The sequence below is a fragment of the Phaenicophaeus curvirostris genome, chromosome 6 (genome assembly GCF_032191515.1).
Source record: "Phaenicophaeus curvirostris isolate KB17595 chromosome 6, BPBGC_Pcur_1.0, whole genome shotgun sequence".
Taxonomy (NCBI): Eukaryota; Metazoa; Chordata; class Aves; order Cuculiformes; family Cuculidae; genus Phaenicophaeus; species Phaenicophaeus curvirostris.
In genome coordinates, this window is record NC_091397.1 from 34662152 (window position 1) to 34679049 (window position 16898).

At 40.8% G+C, this 16898-nt stretch overlaps 1 protein-coding gene across 4 annotated transcripts in view; it reads right to left on the reverse strand.

Annotated features, from left to right (window-relative positions):
* The window catches only part of HECW1 (HECT, C2 and WW domain containing E3 ubiquitin protein ligase 1), a 277673-nt gene that overhangs the window by 206823 nt on the left and 53952 nt on the right, over nucleotides 1-16898 (reverse strand). Inside the window, exon 2 of one of the 4 annotated variants that reach the window (XM_069859744.1) lies at nucleotides 3810-3867. The exons of the other annotated variants lie outside the window; for them this stretch is intronic. Coding sequence (XP_069715845.1) covers nucleotides 3810-3836 — 27 coding nt within the window. The 5' untranslated portion in view covers nucleotides 3837-3867. The remainder of the gene's footprint in view (nucleotides 1-3809; nucleotides 3868-16898) is intronic. 4 annotated transcript variants of the gene reach the window in all.

The following is a 16898-nucleotide window of genomic DNA, read 5'->3' on the forward strand; positions in this document are numbered from 1 at the left end:
TTTTAAAGCAGCATCAAAAATGTAAAGGCACACAGTGCAGACATTCTTTCCAATGTTCAGTGTACCATTCTCCAGTACAGACAATGGCCTGCTCATGCAGGTGTGGTTCCATGTAAAACTTCAGTTCCTCTGCAGTGAATTCAGCCTAGGCCTGATCTCTCATATCTTGGATACAATGGAAAGACTCCTGATGACTTCGGAGTCTGAAGCAGATCCTGTCCCATTGGGTCATTTGGGATTCTTTTAAATTCCTAAATACTCAGTGTTATATTTTTAAAGCACCATCTTCACAGTCTTCTACTTCTGTGATATAGCAGGAAGAATGGAAAACTTGTCACCAACTTTCCTTCCAAATGCTTTTTTCCTAATAACTTGTGTGGCAGCACTATTTGGTTGTTCTGTTTATTAACGCATGTCTTTGCTGCTGCTGGTGCGCTTAAACCCCCTCATGCTTTCTGCCCAAATGTAGTTATTTGCTTACAAAGCTGGCAGATCAACAAATACTGGCACAGGCTGCCCAGGGAGGTGGTTGATTCACCTTCCCTGGAGGTGTTTAAGGCACGGGTGGACGAGGTGCCAAGAGGCATGGTTTAGTGTTTGATAGGAATGGTTGGACTCGATGATCCAGTGGGTCTCTTCCAACCTGGTTATTCTATGATTATATGATATACAGACACTTGTTTCTCCGATTTAACTGGTGCTAGAAATAGGGACTGATGTAAGCAGGAAGAGAGAATTGTGCCAGAAATTAATCTACTTCTTAATTTCTGTATTAAAACAGAACTATCACCCAACCAATATCTTTATTAACCTAATCTAGAAGACATTAGGAGAACAAGGGCTCCGGTTCACAGCTTCACCTCTCCTCCTACCACTGCCTCCCATCTGCAGCCTTTGCTGGTTCTGCCAGCACTTGAGCTTAAGGTCTACAGGACAAGCAGCAGGGGGGTTCTTACATGCTTGCAGGTTGGCTAGCCACCACCCCTTTTGCACCCAAATGGATTTTAGTAGCTCTTCTGCCCAGCAGACAAACACAGGACAAGAGTTGCAAAGTTCAAAACACACTCTTTACATCTTTTTGGTTATCATTAGCAAAATGAAATGCAACACAAGTGCGTAAGGTGCAGCATAAAAAAAAACGGGTTGTAAAATGCTTTATATTGGATACGTGGGAAGGCTGGGAAGTAGCTTGCAGTACAAATTCTACCTGTGAGCACCACTTTATACAAAATAATTCCTATAACTGATTATTTTGTTCTTTTATTTTTGTAAAGAACTACATTGGAAAAGAATGCTTGAAAGGTTTCTGTACATTAAGTCCTAAATAAACCACAGGTAACAACTCTACATTAACAACATTTGGGATAGGAACACCAATAATTTTTTTCCATAATTAACTTGTGTGATTAAAACAATGAACTCTTCACATGCTGAACTCTAACTAAGGGGATTTGTTTTTAATAAAACATTACTGTATATCTTAACATAAACACACAGCAAACTACAAAGACCATATGTCCTATAGCGGGCACAGAAAGACCAAATATAATGCCAGTCTCAAACCGAAGCTGATTTTTACACACGATGGATCAATGTAAGCCCTCTTCCCTAATGACGGGCTAAATCCAGAGCAACATGCTGTTCTCTGTCTTATCTAGAGAAGAATTTTAAAAGCTATAAATTATTTGCTGAACCATCGCTAACTTAATCACTAACATTTTTCTAAGACCTTATTTCAGTTGTGCCATAACTTTTTTCAGCTGCATTCCAACTTTTTAATTCCAGTCTTTTATAGCCTGCATTAAGATTTGGGCACTTAAATGCTGCTAATTTCTCTCTATTGGTTATAAAGTTACAGGATAGGAAAAGGGTGCTCTGTAATACCACTATAAGCATGACTTTACTCTGTTGACTCAACAGGCTATAGGTAGGGAAATTAATTTAAGAAACTAAATGAGCCACTTAAACGTAGGGCTATGAATAGTGCTCAGGCCTACACAAGAATTTGGAAGGGTCCTGTAGTCTCTGTGCCAAGTAAGTCTTCATGCTGCTAACAAAATCTGGCACTTATCACAAAGGCCTTTTGAGTTGCACGTAGGCATATCTGCAAGGTCAGGTAAATGCCCTTGCAGGTACATGCTATTCAGCGCCATAGACTAAACTGTGGAACTGTGTCTGTTTGCTTTTCCTGAAGTAGTCCATGCTGAGTCTAAGAGAAAAGCAATATCTTTTTTTTTTCCTAAGAATGACAATAAAGGAGAAAAAAGTGGCCAGTAATATCTTGAAATATTATTATAAACTTGGCTCAACATGTTCTCCTCATGGGGAATAAGGAGCAGGGAGGTGGGGCGGAGGACTCAGGAAATCATTTTCTTCAATATAAAGTGTTTTAAAAGCATGCAAACCTACACTGACCTACACGATTTTTCGGGGGGATATTCCATTTAGTTTTTGGACTGTGGCCTAATTGAAACACATTTTTTTTTTTCCCAGACTAATAAAAGAAACTGCCAAATACCTCTGAAGATGTACTTACCTGATGCAACAGCTGCAAAATTCAAATTATTGTCATGTGAAATGTCAAGCTGTGACAGTTTCTATAAGCTAGATTACTCAAGGATTACTCTTCGTCAAAGAGTCTTCTCAGGACTCTTCACCACATTTTGTAAGACTGTGCACTGTACATAGCATGTACATCTAGGGAAGTTTCACATTGCATTTAGTGTAGAATACTGCTGAGTTTGCCACTTTGGAGAGCTGAAAGGAGGACTGCTGTTGGACATGGTCACACAAATTCTCAGTTGTCATCATCAAGACGCTGCATGTATTTCCTCAGTAATTACAGCACAGCTTAATCTGCACAGAGGTTCATATACAGCTAAACTGCCAGTGCCTGAGGCTCTAACTGGCTACTACAAAGTGCAAAGCTTCACACAGAAAGGATACATCCTCATGAAACTGGAAGAACATAATGACCCATTACACACACGGTTGTTCTCTGTGAATTCTTGCTCTTCACAGAATCAAAGTTATTTGGGTTATTAGTAACAAAGAAAAAAGTAGAAGCAAACACACAAACAAAAGCTTCAACCATAACAACATTTCAGTGACAGAAATAACACTAGATAAGCTTTAATGCACATTCTGGCTCTCTTTGATAACACATGACAACTCAGAGGACTAAGCTGTGCAGGATGATGCATACAGCAGCAGTGTGTTATGCATGCACATCATCTCACAGGTTCCCCCGAGTAAGTGGTTAGTGCCAGTCATACATTCCTGCATCTCACACATTAGTGTCTACCGTGATGGCTGATTTGTGTGTTGTGATGACTCAGAATTAATTCACAGTTAGAAGCTGCAGGTTTCAGAAAATGCCTCGTGAAGGTGAGTGGTTGATGCATTCTGTGCTTTGCCTACGCATGGATGCGTGCAACTGCCAGGTTACAGTTGCCTGCTGCTCCCAGGACCTCCTTGCTATGGTCTTATAATTACCATGTCTTGATTCGAAAAGAATTCTTGGGCAGGCCACACAAAACAAAACCAACACTAACATCAGATGGATGCATAGCAGGTTACAAAAAACAGGAAACAAAACAGAAACAACAAAAGATCACTTCAAATGAAGCTTGATTGCACATGTTCTTGAAAAGGTGCTCAAATTACCTGAACCACTTTGTTTGATCTTAAACATGGACCAGGGGCAGCTGCAACGAGCTCCGAGCTTTGGCACATTCCATTATATGAATGATAGTGAATTTATAATGGAATGGTATGGATGGTTTTTATAATCAGAAAAACACACTGACCTTAACACTACACAGGTGGAGCAGCATAATGACCCGCCAATTGTAAGCGCATCAATTCCTGGGGAAAAGTTCAATGAGGTTAACTCAGCATGTATCCCATAACCAACACAAGCGACATTTTAAAACATTGTTTTTTCCACAAAAAACTGTTTGGTTTTGCCAACATTTGAGTTGCTTCACTGTTCAGCACTGAGTGTATGTATCTTACCCATATTAACACTGTACTACGTTATGCTCCAGAAGACCTGGATGTTGTCATATAATTCAACGCTGGAATGCATGTGTTTAAAAATATAAGAACAGTGTTAACTACAATAAAGTTTTCAGACTGTATAAGATTAAGTGTCATATTAACTTAACTTAGAAATGGAATGAAAAGAAGGAACAAAAGGAAGAGAGACTATCAGTGGATCTTCAGCTTCACTGTAAAATCCTCACATTGAGTGAACTTAGATGGCAGCCAGTCAGCATTTCTGCTTCCCATCAATTTATTGATACCCTTGGATACTCAGGGAGACCAGAAACAAAGGAAGTTAATTTGAATGTACCATATTCGATTTCACCAGGTATCCAACATAATTCTAATAGTTAGACCACAAAATACAGTGAACAAATCTAATCAACCGCAACAAGTATTTTAAAAAATCCACATTACAAACTGTACAGAGAGAACCAATGAAACAAAGAGAAATTTCAATCTGAATCTGGGAGAACTAATAAGCAGGGACAGAAGGCTCTCCAAACATGCAACAAGAAAACTTCACATTAAAAACAGTTTACAGCAACAACAGGAACATTTACACCTGTCTTGCAGCTCATGCTCCTTCCTCCTTTGTGACTGGGACACACCAACACTTCACAGCTCCTCTGCTGCACTAGCCAGGAAAGAACCTCAGCAACAGGACAATCCTATACCCAGATCTCCTCAGGTCACACACCTCTGGAAACTGCCATCCCACTCTAACATTCCTTTCCATCATCAGTTTCTGCTGTGTACCAAACATCAGCTGAAAAAAGACCTTACAACAGCATGATTGAAACCACTACTAAAATTGTCGGTTCAATAAGATCACAAGAACAACTACAAGAACCAAAAATGAAGGGCGAGGTAGTGGATTTAGGAAGAAGTTCTACCATTTGGAAACATGCAGCTAAAAAAAGATTTAGAAAACACAACAGTGCCATTTGATCATGCTCATCTGAGATTAAAAGACTTCCAAACCACACAGTAGGCATAAAATTAAACAAAAGTACACGTTGATTTGTCATGTCCCTCTACGTTCAAAAGGCTCTAAATCTCATTAACATAACCCATTTTAGTCCCAAATCTACTAACTCTCTGAAGTCTGGTGGCCCTTTGCTTTTATTTTAAAAGCTAATTTACATCAGGAATAAAGCAAGGTGATCCCAAAGTTGGGCAAAGGCACATAACCTTTGAAGACAAATAAGTTAATACACACACAGAGTCTTTTTTCATCTGCCCATTAGGAGTGCACACAGCAAAAAAGCTTCTAAATAACTGAGACTGTAGAACCACTTCTCATAAACACAGCCACCATGAATTTTCTCCAGTCACACAGAACCTGGTTTTAGACCTAATAGCTTTGCCCATAGCAAGAATTAATATATAGTAGCATTTTCCTTGACCCAGTTCAGGAGTTCCATTTTCATAGAATCATAGAATCATAGAATCACTAGGTTGGAAAAGACCCATCGGATCATCAAGTCCAACCATTCCCATCAATCACTAAACGATGCCCCTCAGCACCTCGTCCACCCGTGCCTTAAACACCTCCAGGGAAGGTGAATCAACCACCTCCCTGGGCAGCCTGTTCCAGTGCCCAATGACCCTTTCTGTGAAAAATTTTTTCCTAATGTCCAGCCTGAACCTCCCCTGGTAGAGTTTGAGGCCATTCCCTCTCGTCCTGTCCCCTGTCACTTCGGAGAAGAGGCCACCACCCTCCTCTCCACAATCTCCTTTCAGGCAGTTATAGAGAGCAATGAGGTCTCCCCTCAGCCTCCTCTTCTCCAGGCTAAACAACCCCAGCTCTCTCAGCCATTCCTCATAAGGCCTGTTCTTCAGCCCCTTCACCAGCTTTGTTGCTCTTTTCTGGACTTGCTCCAGAGCCTCAACATCCTTCTTGTGGTGAGGGGCCCAGAACTGAACACAGTATTCAAGGAGCGGTCTTACCAGTGCCGAGTACAGTTTTCCTGACAAGAGGAGACAAACCCACAGAATGTTACCTGAGGGTGCTCACGCTTCCGTACCAAAGCAACAGGATGGCTAGCTAGCGCATGGTATGCACGGTGCTTTCCCGATCTCTGCGGGGATGTTCACAACCTGACCCACAATGATGCTTTTCAATAAAGGGAAAGTTTCAGCCTCCGTAGGCAATGTAGAAAACCCACTCCCTCCTTTCAAGGCTGAGCTTGGCTGCAGCAGACAACACAGCTCTGAAGTGTTGCAAGAAATTCATTTTATCCTTCCTGTTCCTCAATGCATCTCAGGATTACAGACCTCAAGTCTGTTTGTGAAAGGGTAGCAAGAGAGAAAATTGCTAAACCTAAACTGCCTGGCTCACACAGTGCAAAACCCAAACTGAGTCACAGAAAGCATTTCTTGCGCAGAGAAGGGATATGCTGTGATGTGCTGTTGCACATTTAAGCCAGAAAGAAAAATCTTGCTCAGGGTTTATAGCAAGCCTGACAGAAGCCCCAGCCATCAGCACCCTGTCCAGCCATGAACACCCCACAGGGCCAGAGAACTCCAATGCTGCACTGTGGCTCTGGCCACCTACGGTGTATTTACACCCCGGCTCCCAGAGGAGTGGCACGTGTGACTATATGTTTTCAAACCTTAATAGCGATAGATAGGAAAAGTGCTATATTATATACGATTATATTTACTCAGGGGTACATTTTTGTTAAATAATGTGCTTCAGGAATGTAATTATGGTTGAAGTGCACTTCAGGTAAATTGGAGAGCCTGTGATCAGACAGACTATCATCACTTTGATGAACACTGTTTTATGTATTTCTTTGTTATATGTCTCTTCTCACGTATGAACTCCTGTCTTTACATTTAGATTGCACATTTCCTGGCACTTTTGTTCAGTTTTCCCATGGCACTAGTACAGCACTTGCCCTCCTCTTCTCAGTCCATGACTGGGGGTCTGCCAGTTGCTATTGCAACTTATTTTTTTCAGTCTTATTTTCAGTAAATGCATACACAAACACATCATCTCAAGGGCTAGGAAAATTGTTTGTATCATGTTTTCAACCAGTACGATACAGAAGTGAGAGGAACAAACTAAAGAGTACAGCGGCTGTGTTGTTTGTGTCAAGACTACTTGAAGCCCGAGTGTCCATTCATTTTCTGGCTGAGAGCAACAGAGGTTTTCAACAAAATTAGGCCTGCACCCATAAAAGACGAGTAGATTTCTTCTGAATGCTCTGTACAAAATTAGCAAAATTCAGGACAAAAGTGAAAAGTAGGGAGGAGAGTCCATCCCCTCAGCAGCAGAATTTTCCTGACCGATACTTCTGAAAACACGCGGGAATTCAAGCTGATTGAACTGATGTTTACTTTTTCTCCTGATTTCATCTCTCTTGCCTCTTCTAACACCTTCTCTTTCATCACCCATCATTTAACATTAAGATTTCTTCTTTGCTATCCAGCTCTGACAGGCCTAGCTGTGCCTCAACACCTTTCTCTTCAGGTTTCTTCTCTTTCTGCTGTTATTCCATTTGATTTCATTCTGGTTTGTCCCTTTCTGTATAGAAGCCATTGCTAGTCTCTGCAGCTGATGCCTGACCCTCCTCACCCTACTTCTTAAGTAGTGTCATAGTATCTTCTGGGATTTTCTGCTTTTCAAATTGGTATAGTAACATCATGTTTCGTATGCCATGTCCTGCCTGAAGATATCCCAAGATTTGCATCCTGCTGGTACCTGCCATCTTGCTTCAAATCCCTACTCAAAACCACTTTTTGCAATGAAGTGTTCTGGTAGTAAAACCAAAACCCTGACTATGATAAAGCTGGCATGCAAACAGCTAAAATCAATACCTGTTTTACATGTCTACATACACATGCACATACCTACACGTACATGACTACAATTCTACAGTATTGTTGCCTCCTCCTACTGCCCACACTTTCTATATTCCTTGCTCTTAGCCCATGAACTGTTCAGTGCCCTGAGGTAGTTTGTGCAGTAATTAGTCCAACAGATCTCCAGTCGTGACGTGCAGTGCTAGTTAATAACAACTCAGTCTTTGCAAGAAAACCCATCCAAGGCTGAAAAATTACTGTAAAAAAAAATATAATACTCAACAGTTTGTTCTAGAAAACAAATACCTGAGCACAGATATTCACAGCCACTAGTGAATACCTGTGCTCAGCTCCTTAAAGGCTTGGTAACACTGGTAAAAGGGCTGATCTTGTAGCACAAAGAATGGACAACTGCACCCAGCCACACTAACACAAAAGGTATGCTTTTCTGTCAACAATAAACAATTCATTAACAATAACAGAAAAGCAGATACGCTCTTTTTCCTGCAGAAAAAGATTCTGTGATTCTGTTTCTCCATCCCTCCCTTACTCCTTCTTCCCTGAGAACATCAGGCCCAATATGCTGTTAAGGAACAGTTGTCTGCACACAGTTTAAGAATTGCCTTTGTATTGAAAGGATCAGAAGAACATTGAAGAGATCAGAATGGCTTTTTTAATGTCTGTAGGCTGATATTTGAAAGGTTTTTCAGTTGTTACAATGACCACAGAAAGAAAGGCAGTACTGGTTATTTATACCAGAAGGGTTTGTTTCTTCTATCTCAACACATGAAAACAGGTAAAAGAAACTCCTATACTTTCAATTTTGCTAGTTACTTCTGCTAACTATTTTAACACACCTAGCTACAGCAGGAAATATATAAAATCCCTTTGAATAAATACTCAGTTTTTTGACTGCAAAACAAATACTATCAAATTCTAATGTGTAAATTAGCTAAATATCTCACAAACCAGTACACAAATTAGACATTTTCTTTTCCCTTCAGCAGACAAAAAGAAAAAGAATGTAATGTCATTAGGAAAAATAATTAATATGTTAATTGAGGGTTCTAATTGCCTAGAGACAAAACTCGGTTGCCTTAAAATCTGGCTCAAAATCAGAGTTACATCTGTTGTGGAAAGCACTCTAGCTTTTTCAAGTAAAGGCCGAAAATCTGTACATATTAGTATAAAGTGAAACCTCTGATTGTTTTATACCAAAGGCAAATAAAACAGACAACAATGCCTTCATGCCATTTTCAGGTGAGATCTTCCATTTCCTGATCTGCAGATCTACCACATTGTTCTCAATTTGCAGCCCAGTCTTGGATGGTATAAGGTGATAATTTTAAAAGCAAATAGCTGAAATCATGACAAATGCCATTGTAGTATAACCTATCTTATTTAGTAGATAATCTGTAAAGGTCCTTTCCAACCCAAACCATCCTGTGATTAAAAGTTGATATACTAAGATAAAGTTTAGAACCAGGGTCCTGAACCAAGACCCTCTGTGAAGCAAGGGGATGTACGAGCATAAAACAAAACCCATGACTTCTGACCGCAAGGTGACATCTCAAACACATGCTCACTAAGAGCTTGAGATGAACAGAGGCCGAAGAGAAAATTAAATAGCATTTACTACTGTATTAAGCTGTGGTCACAGGAAAGACCCCAGCTGTTCATCCAATCTACAGGCATTGCAGAAAGGAGGAATTATAAAAAGAGGGAATGGAAACAGGATAATAGACTATTTCCTTTGCCTGACAAGCAGCAAGAACAGCAAGGAAGAGCCTGCAAAGATGAACAACTGAAAGAGGGGACTGGAATTCCAGACATGTTGCCAACAAAGACTGACCAACAGTGGTACTGAACTCTTGGTATGAAAGGAAAGATGGCAGGAAGGCTTTCCACAGGTCAGTCATTCCTCTCAAGATAAACAGCTGTTTGCTATATTCTGCAGAACCCGGAGCCAACAAAGCAAAAAGGGGGCAGAAAGAAAACGTATTCAGAAGAATATTCTATGTAGGTAGAGGATGCTTTCATCAGTACTGTGGACAGATAGAAAGTGAGGTACGTCCATTCCTACAAAGGATATTGCAGTACCTGAGGCCCCAGAGAATGAAGCACTGTACAATGAGGTGAAGAGCTCCAGAAAGCTTGTCCTGCAGAGCCCATCTCAACAAACCATTTCAAGCATAATTTCCTGTACTCGATGGAGGGATCAAGTTCTGACAGAGCACAAAATTCTTGTTGCTTTGATGAGCCCCTGGAAAACGAGGCTTCTCAGCAACCTCTCCTTCCTTCTCTGGATTTTGTCAGGCTATTCACCAAATTCCTTGTCTGTATATATAACACTGCGGCTACTGATAGCGTGCAATGAAAACTGCTAGTTGGTAGTATTGCACCAATAGGCAAGGTCTCAGTTAGGGTTGATTCTGCATCATCAGTGCTGGTTGTCCTCTTCTCATATGTGGTGAAAGAATGCATATGTCCATTTATACCTAATTTTTTTGGGAAGCAATGACATATTCCAGGAGATGTGGTCCAAAGATATTTTTTTGGATACTTATTCCACTTTTTTCTTTTTCTTATGAAATAAATTTCATGCTGATGTCAGGCACTGGCAGTTCAGCCACTGGGCAGAAAAGACTTCTGCAAGTTGTGGGACAGTTGCAGGAACAGCATTGGCCAAAGTCCTCTTAGAGCTCTGCCACTGGGACTCAACACTGCCTGGAGCAGAAAACATTTTGTTTGACAAGGTGGAATTGTGTACACCACCACATCTTCAGATGGAACAATTTCTCATTGCTCCACTGGCTCCAATACACTATAACAAATGTTTGAGGGGAGTGGCTTGAAGTCCTCAGTCTCTCCGTGACAACTGTGATTTTCCTAGTGATGTGGATACTTGGTAGCACACTGACTTAAGTTGAAAAGCAGTTTAACACAGTCCATCAGCCACTTGTTAAATGAACTTGCAGTCCTAAAGGATCAGTGGACTACTAACACCTGCACATGAGTTAATGCTTACCAACTGGTTTACCATGGAACAAGCTGCAAACATCAGGCACAAGGAAAGGAGACTCATCTCCTAAAGAAACAGGCAGGAGTGAAGAGTCAGCATTCATAGAATCACAGAATCATAGAATAACCAGGTTGGAAGAGACCCACCGGATCATTGAGTCCAACCATTTCTATCAAACACTAAACCATGCCCCTCAGCACCTCGTCCACCCGTGCCTTAAACACCTCCAGGGAAGGTGAATCAACTACCTTCCTGGGCAGCCTGTTCCAGTGCCCAGTGACCCTTTCCCTGAAAAATTTTCTCCTAATATCCAGCCTAAACCTCCCCTGGTGGAGCTTGAGGCCATTCCCTCTTGTCCTGTCCCCATCACTTGGGAGAAGAGGCCAGCTCCCTCCTCTCCATAACCTCCTTTCAGGTAGTTATAGAGAGCAATGAGGTCTCCCCTCAGCCTCCTCTTCTCCAGGCTAAACAACCCCAAGCTCTCTCAGCCGCTCCTCATAAGGCCTGTTTTCCAGCTCCTTCACCAGCATCGTTGCTCTTCTCTGGACTCGCTCCAGAACCTCAACATCCTTCTTGTGGTGAGGGGCCCAGAACTGAACACAGGATTCAAGGTGCCGTCTCACCAGTGCCGAGTACAGAGGGAGAATAACCTCCCTGGACCTGCTGGTCACGCCCTTTCTGATACAAGCCAAGATGCCATTGGCCTTCTTGGCCACCTGGGCACACTGCTGGCTCATGTTCAGTCGCTGTCAACCAACACGCCCAGGTCCCTCTCCTCCAGGCAGCTTTCTAGACAGACTTCTCCTAGTCTGTAGCACTTTATCCTGTCTCTACAACCCTATGCTTACTCACACATGCAGTTTCAGGGTCTACTTAGAAACGTCCTTTTGCTAGAGCAGAAAGAGACAAGGGAATAGAGAAGACTCGAATGAACAGCACACATGACAGTCATACATTAAATTATTATGGTATTTTGTACTCAAGCAGGATGTTAAAGCTATTAGACCTACTGCAGGAAAGGAAGAAGAAAGATTTTATTCAGCAATGCCTAAATAACATTATTTCCCTCTGACCGCAACAAACCACTAAAGCTCGTGTCTTCAAAAGAGCGTGCTTCAAGGATACTATATTGCTGCTGGACCCCTCTGAAGCTGGCAATGTCCTCAACTTGTCTGATGAATTGTGACACAGAAAGATCCAACTATTAGCAGCACCAGCAGCATCTTTGCCCAATTGTTCAATGCAATGTCCAGTATCTGCAAACTACAGCTTCCATTTAATTGGCAAAAACTAAAAAAAGAAAGCAGCAAGCCCAGCAATAACAAGCTTCTACTGTAAATGATAAGATACCAGACTCTTACTCCCGCTTCTAATCCACCACCATCTTAAGGCTATGCTGCCATGATGCTAACCCTCCTAACTGCTATGCAGGCAGCAGGCAAGGCTCAGCATCCTTATTATTTCATTGGAATTACTCTTCACCCACTTTCATCCTCTTTTCACTATGGATATAACTACAAGCAATAAAAAACTGGCACCACCTATGCCAAAGTAATGAATTTATTACTGCATTAAATACTGGGTTTGGACAGTTTACTAAACATGGAAGTTATCGTAGAGATGTGAAAGAGTAGACCCACAATATAAAGGGATTTCGCAAGTTCCGAGCCAGACTGTGAAACATTAGACTATTATTTGCTTTCCCATAAACACATAGGCATAGGTTATCACAAAGGCATCTCTGTGAGACATATTTAGAATTGCACCATTCACTTCTTCACCGAAATAGTTGTTAAAGGAAGAGATAAAAAGAAAAGATTGAAAATATTTTTTCCTCCTCAGCAAATGAAATCAAAATCTCAAACCAGAAGCATTATTTCTGCTAACTGGTTTGCTCCAGCTTACTCTGCATACTCTTGGGGACCACCAGCTTCAGGTGTCAGCAGGCACAGTCTTGAGAACCCTATCTATTTCTATAGAAAACCAGTGCCATCTCTGAAGTTACAAGCAATCCAAATATCTACACAAGCTGGATTTTTCTACACAGATAAAATGTGATGTCACAATGATTGCTGGATACTAGTAATCAATAATAATTTATCCAACAGTCCACTTTCACAGCATTTCAAGCTGGCTATAAGGAAAAGAGATTTCTATACCCAGTAAAAGTGATAAATAGGACAATCACTCACACAGATAAAAAGTGACACTAGGCTTTATAAAAGGCTACTTAAGAAGGCAAGGGCTATTTCTCAAGTAGACAGACATGAGAAGGACACATTGAGAAGAACACAACACATTCACCAGAGAAAAAAAAAAAAAGCAGCTTATCTTCACAGGAATCTGCCCACAGGGACAATAGCCTAGTATATCTCTGCCTTCCATACTGTTATTTCCTATGCTGGACTAAGAACAAGGGACTGAGTCAAAAGAACTTTTGAGTATAATCTTGTCCAAAACAATAGTTATTTACTCAACTAGATTTCATCATTTCTGTAGAATTAAAAGACAGTCTTACCCAAAAAGTTAAGCAAATATGTAATGAATTCTACTTTTTTTTTTTCCAGAGGAACTGCTTAATTTCCTCTTCCACTCCCTCTGGACCCACTTAAGATCACTTCCATATACAAAACATCTGCAGTGCCATGAGGAAGACACTAAGGTTGTCTCATAAACTTACAGTTCATATGACCCTCATGGACTACAGGTTCTCCAAGAGTTCACCAAGGTCACTGAACTGACCATAGCTGAGCTGAAGAATTCAAGAGTATTCATTTCTGTCTCTTCATGGATGACAATCTTAGAGCAATCAAAAAACCCATGCAAAGCAGGAAAAAAAGAAATGCATCTCTTCAGAGAGAATTCTGTAACCAGTAACAAAGAGAAGAAATTCCTACCAGTACCTAAACATGCCCACTGTCCAAGGAAACTACCATTCCAGATGAAAAAGTTCCCCATAAAGGAAGATTAGGTGTTGAACTTGAAAGTAATTTTGCATGCATGTTTCCAGCATCCAGTGATTGCTGTACTAAAGAAATCTCCCTTGTGTCTTGATATTTTCTGCCATTGGTTCTGTGCCTCACTTGAACCAAAAAGGCTCGTGCACTTACATCTATAACTTCTCCCTGCTCATGCCCCTGTTCTCTACACTTGGTGCTTACAAAGGCTCCAAAGACTCAATGTCCTAATACAGTACCTTCTCTCTTTGCTTGCCCCAGCCTATGACTCTAATCATTACATTTAATCTGCATAGACAAGTTTAAAAGCCCTGTTAAACATCCTACTCATTTATAGCATTGCTCTAATACCTTGAAAATGAGATTCATCTACTTCTCTCCCTCTTCTCCCTCACCCCCAAAAAAATCAGTGGTGGCCAAAAACCAGCCATTATCTGATATTTGTCTCATCACACTGATTTGACTATGTCTATAGTTTAAACAGCACACTACTATTACAATATTTTTACTGGATGCCATAAGTATACAATACTGTCTTTGGGTCTTTCATAATTGAAGACAATATGTGACCACGTTATTTAAACAATGTGATTAAAAACTCCTCCAGTATATTCATTCTTGGGTTACACTAGTTGCCAAGATGAAAGGATCAGTATTCTATTTGATGCCATGATTCCATACCACAGTCTTCTGACCCTAAAAAACACCAATTAGTACATGGTAAAAAATAAAAGTCAGATTCACAATTCTCATTCCTTTGATTCAAATCAAAGAGTTAATCCTCTCTTTCTTAATACAACTCATTACGCATGATCATTTCCTTGTTTTGGTTTCTTCTTCTATTCTTTTGGTGTCCTTAGCAGTCCTAAAGAGATGATTTGGTACAGTAAGAGTGCTCTTTCCTCTCCTGACATTAAAAAATTCTGAAATTGCCTATGGTTGGATCTAAAGGCACAGTTGGAATTGTCTTCCAGTAACACAAAAAACTACACTGTCTTATGCAGGCTAGTCTGAGTCTAATCACGAGGTTTGTTAAAACTAAGACTAGCTCCATCTCCAGACTCCACATCATTGTCTGACCATAAACACTGGGGCAAGACAAAGGATTCTGCAGATTCCTGTGGCCTGTGACAGAAGATCATACGGAGTGCTGTATTAGTCTCAGCCCGGCCTCACCAATTACAAGGACATGGTCTGTAATCCTTTAAAAGCAGAGTCAGTTGATGTAGACAGCACTACACTGGGCTTTCTTCCGAACCTAGCTCCTGCAGCAGTCACTGTGCGGAGAGGGATTGGGCAGCAGATGAAAAACTCTGTCCAAATCTTTGTCCACCAGACAGTCAGGGACGCCAAGCTGCTGAAGATGCTAAGTATGGAAGTGATGCAATGTCCATTTTAAATCAGGAGATGCTTTTTTTTGCCCCCTCTCCCTCCGGCACCGCACTTCAAGCCTGGCCATTCGACTTGACACAAGACATCAGGCATGCTTGTTGAATGTCATGTAGCACTTCAAGATCCCATTCCCTGGGGGCCGCAATGGCTGGTAGCTATTATTGCTCTTACAATGCATGCTGTTAACTGGAGGGTTTGAACTGAAGTGGCTGTCTCGTGGAGATAGTCCATCTACTCATTTGCCCAGCCACTGCTCAAGCAGGGAGCTTGAAAAAGAAGAGGTGCTTGGGGCAGTCTCTTACACAGCCCTGCCTGTTTCTTCACGTTATACATACACTGAATTTGTGTTGATGACAGTTCTACCTGATGTACCAGCCCCTTATCTCCAATATGCATGTTTACCTGATGGCATGAGATTGTTGCAGCTACGCAGGTTTGCAGCTAGAACAGCCTCCGCAGAATGCAGTCTGCAGAGGTGGGTAATTTTAATGTATATTACATCATTATAAGTAGACTTAAGAACTAAATCCTGGAACTCGCCCATGGTATTAATTCTAATTTAGTTTGGGCCCAATTCCAAATGGGTGACTATGCATGCAAACATTCCTCTACGTGTACAATTGGCTGTTATGAACACAAAATTATTTCTTGAGCTTATGCATGCATAATTTACACACACTAATTTAGATACCAAGTAAATCCCTAGCAGAATTCCAGTGATCAGATTTAACTTGGAGACTGCTGTCTAAAAAAAAAAAATAATCAAATCACAGTAGTATATTCTTCATCCACAGAAAAAGGAAGCAACTGAGAAATTCATTGCTGTTTCTATAACTAAAATAACCTTTAGTATCAACCTGTCATTTTTTCAGCTGACTGCTGAATGTTTATCCTCCCCCAAGTCCCCCAGTTAATCTCCCCCAAACAACTTAATTTCTTGTAATGCATATTCCAGATTGTGGTATATAAGCATAGTCATCTATTAAAAATAATCAGCAGGATGTGAAGACAGTTAAGTAGCATGCTTTCTGTTAGGTGTGCCTGAGTTCCACCTTTATATACACAAAACCTTTCTCAGGAACCAACACTTGGCTTTTCAGTTTTGAAGTGGAACACCAAAGAAGTGACCCACGTGAACCACAACTGACTAATGAATCATGATCTAAGAAAGACCTAACTTGTATTGAGGAAATAAAGACAAAGGAGGTTAAGCAAATTGTGCTGATGAACAAGCTAAACAGAATTATTTCTCTCAAGGTAATTCTCACAATAATGTTGTATGTGTCCTTCCAAAGTAAACTAATAAACATTGATGACACATAGGCCAAATCAGCTGTCTGGAATACTGCATTGTGTAACAAGATCATATAGGAATCATGCAAAATCACCATCAAGCTTGCAATTAGCACAGGATTACCCTGGAAATAGGATGTATGCAAAGACAGACTGGTTTTCCCCTTCTGTCACCTTTCTTTGAAAGGGAAAGTGGGTATTTTTTAAGTTACAAGAGATTAGGAGAATCATTTCAACCAGCCTGAGAATCAGCTTCTATAAAAGGTGCTTGGAAAGTTGATTATTTTCTAAGTCACATAAACAAGATGTTAATTTCTAAAGTAGAATCCAAAGGCTGGTGTTCATTCAAGTCGAGTAAATTTGTTCTACAGCAC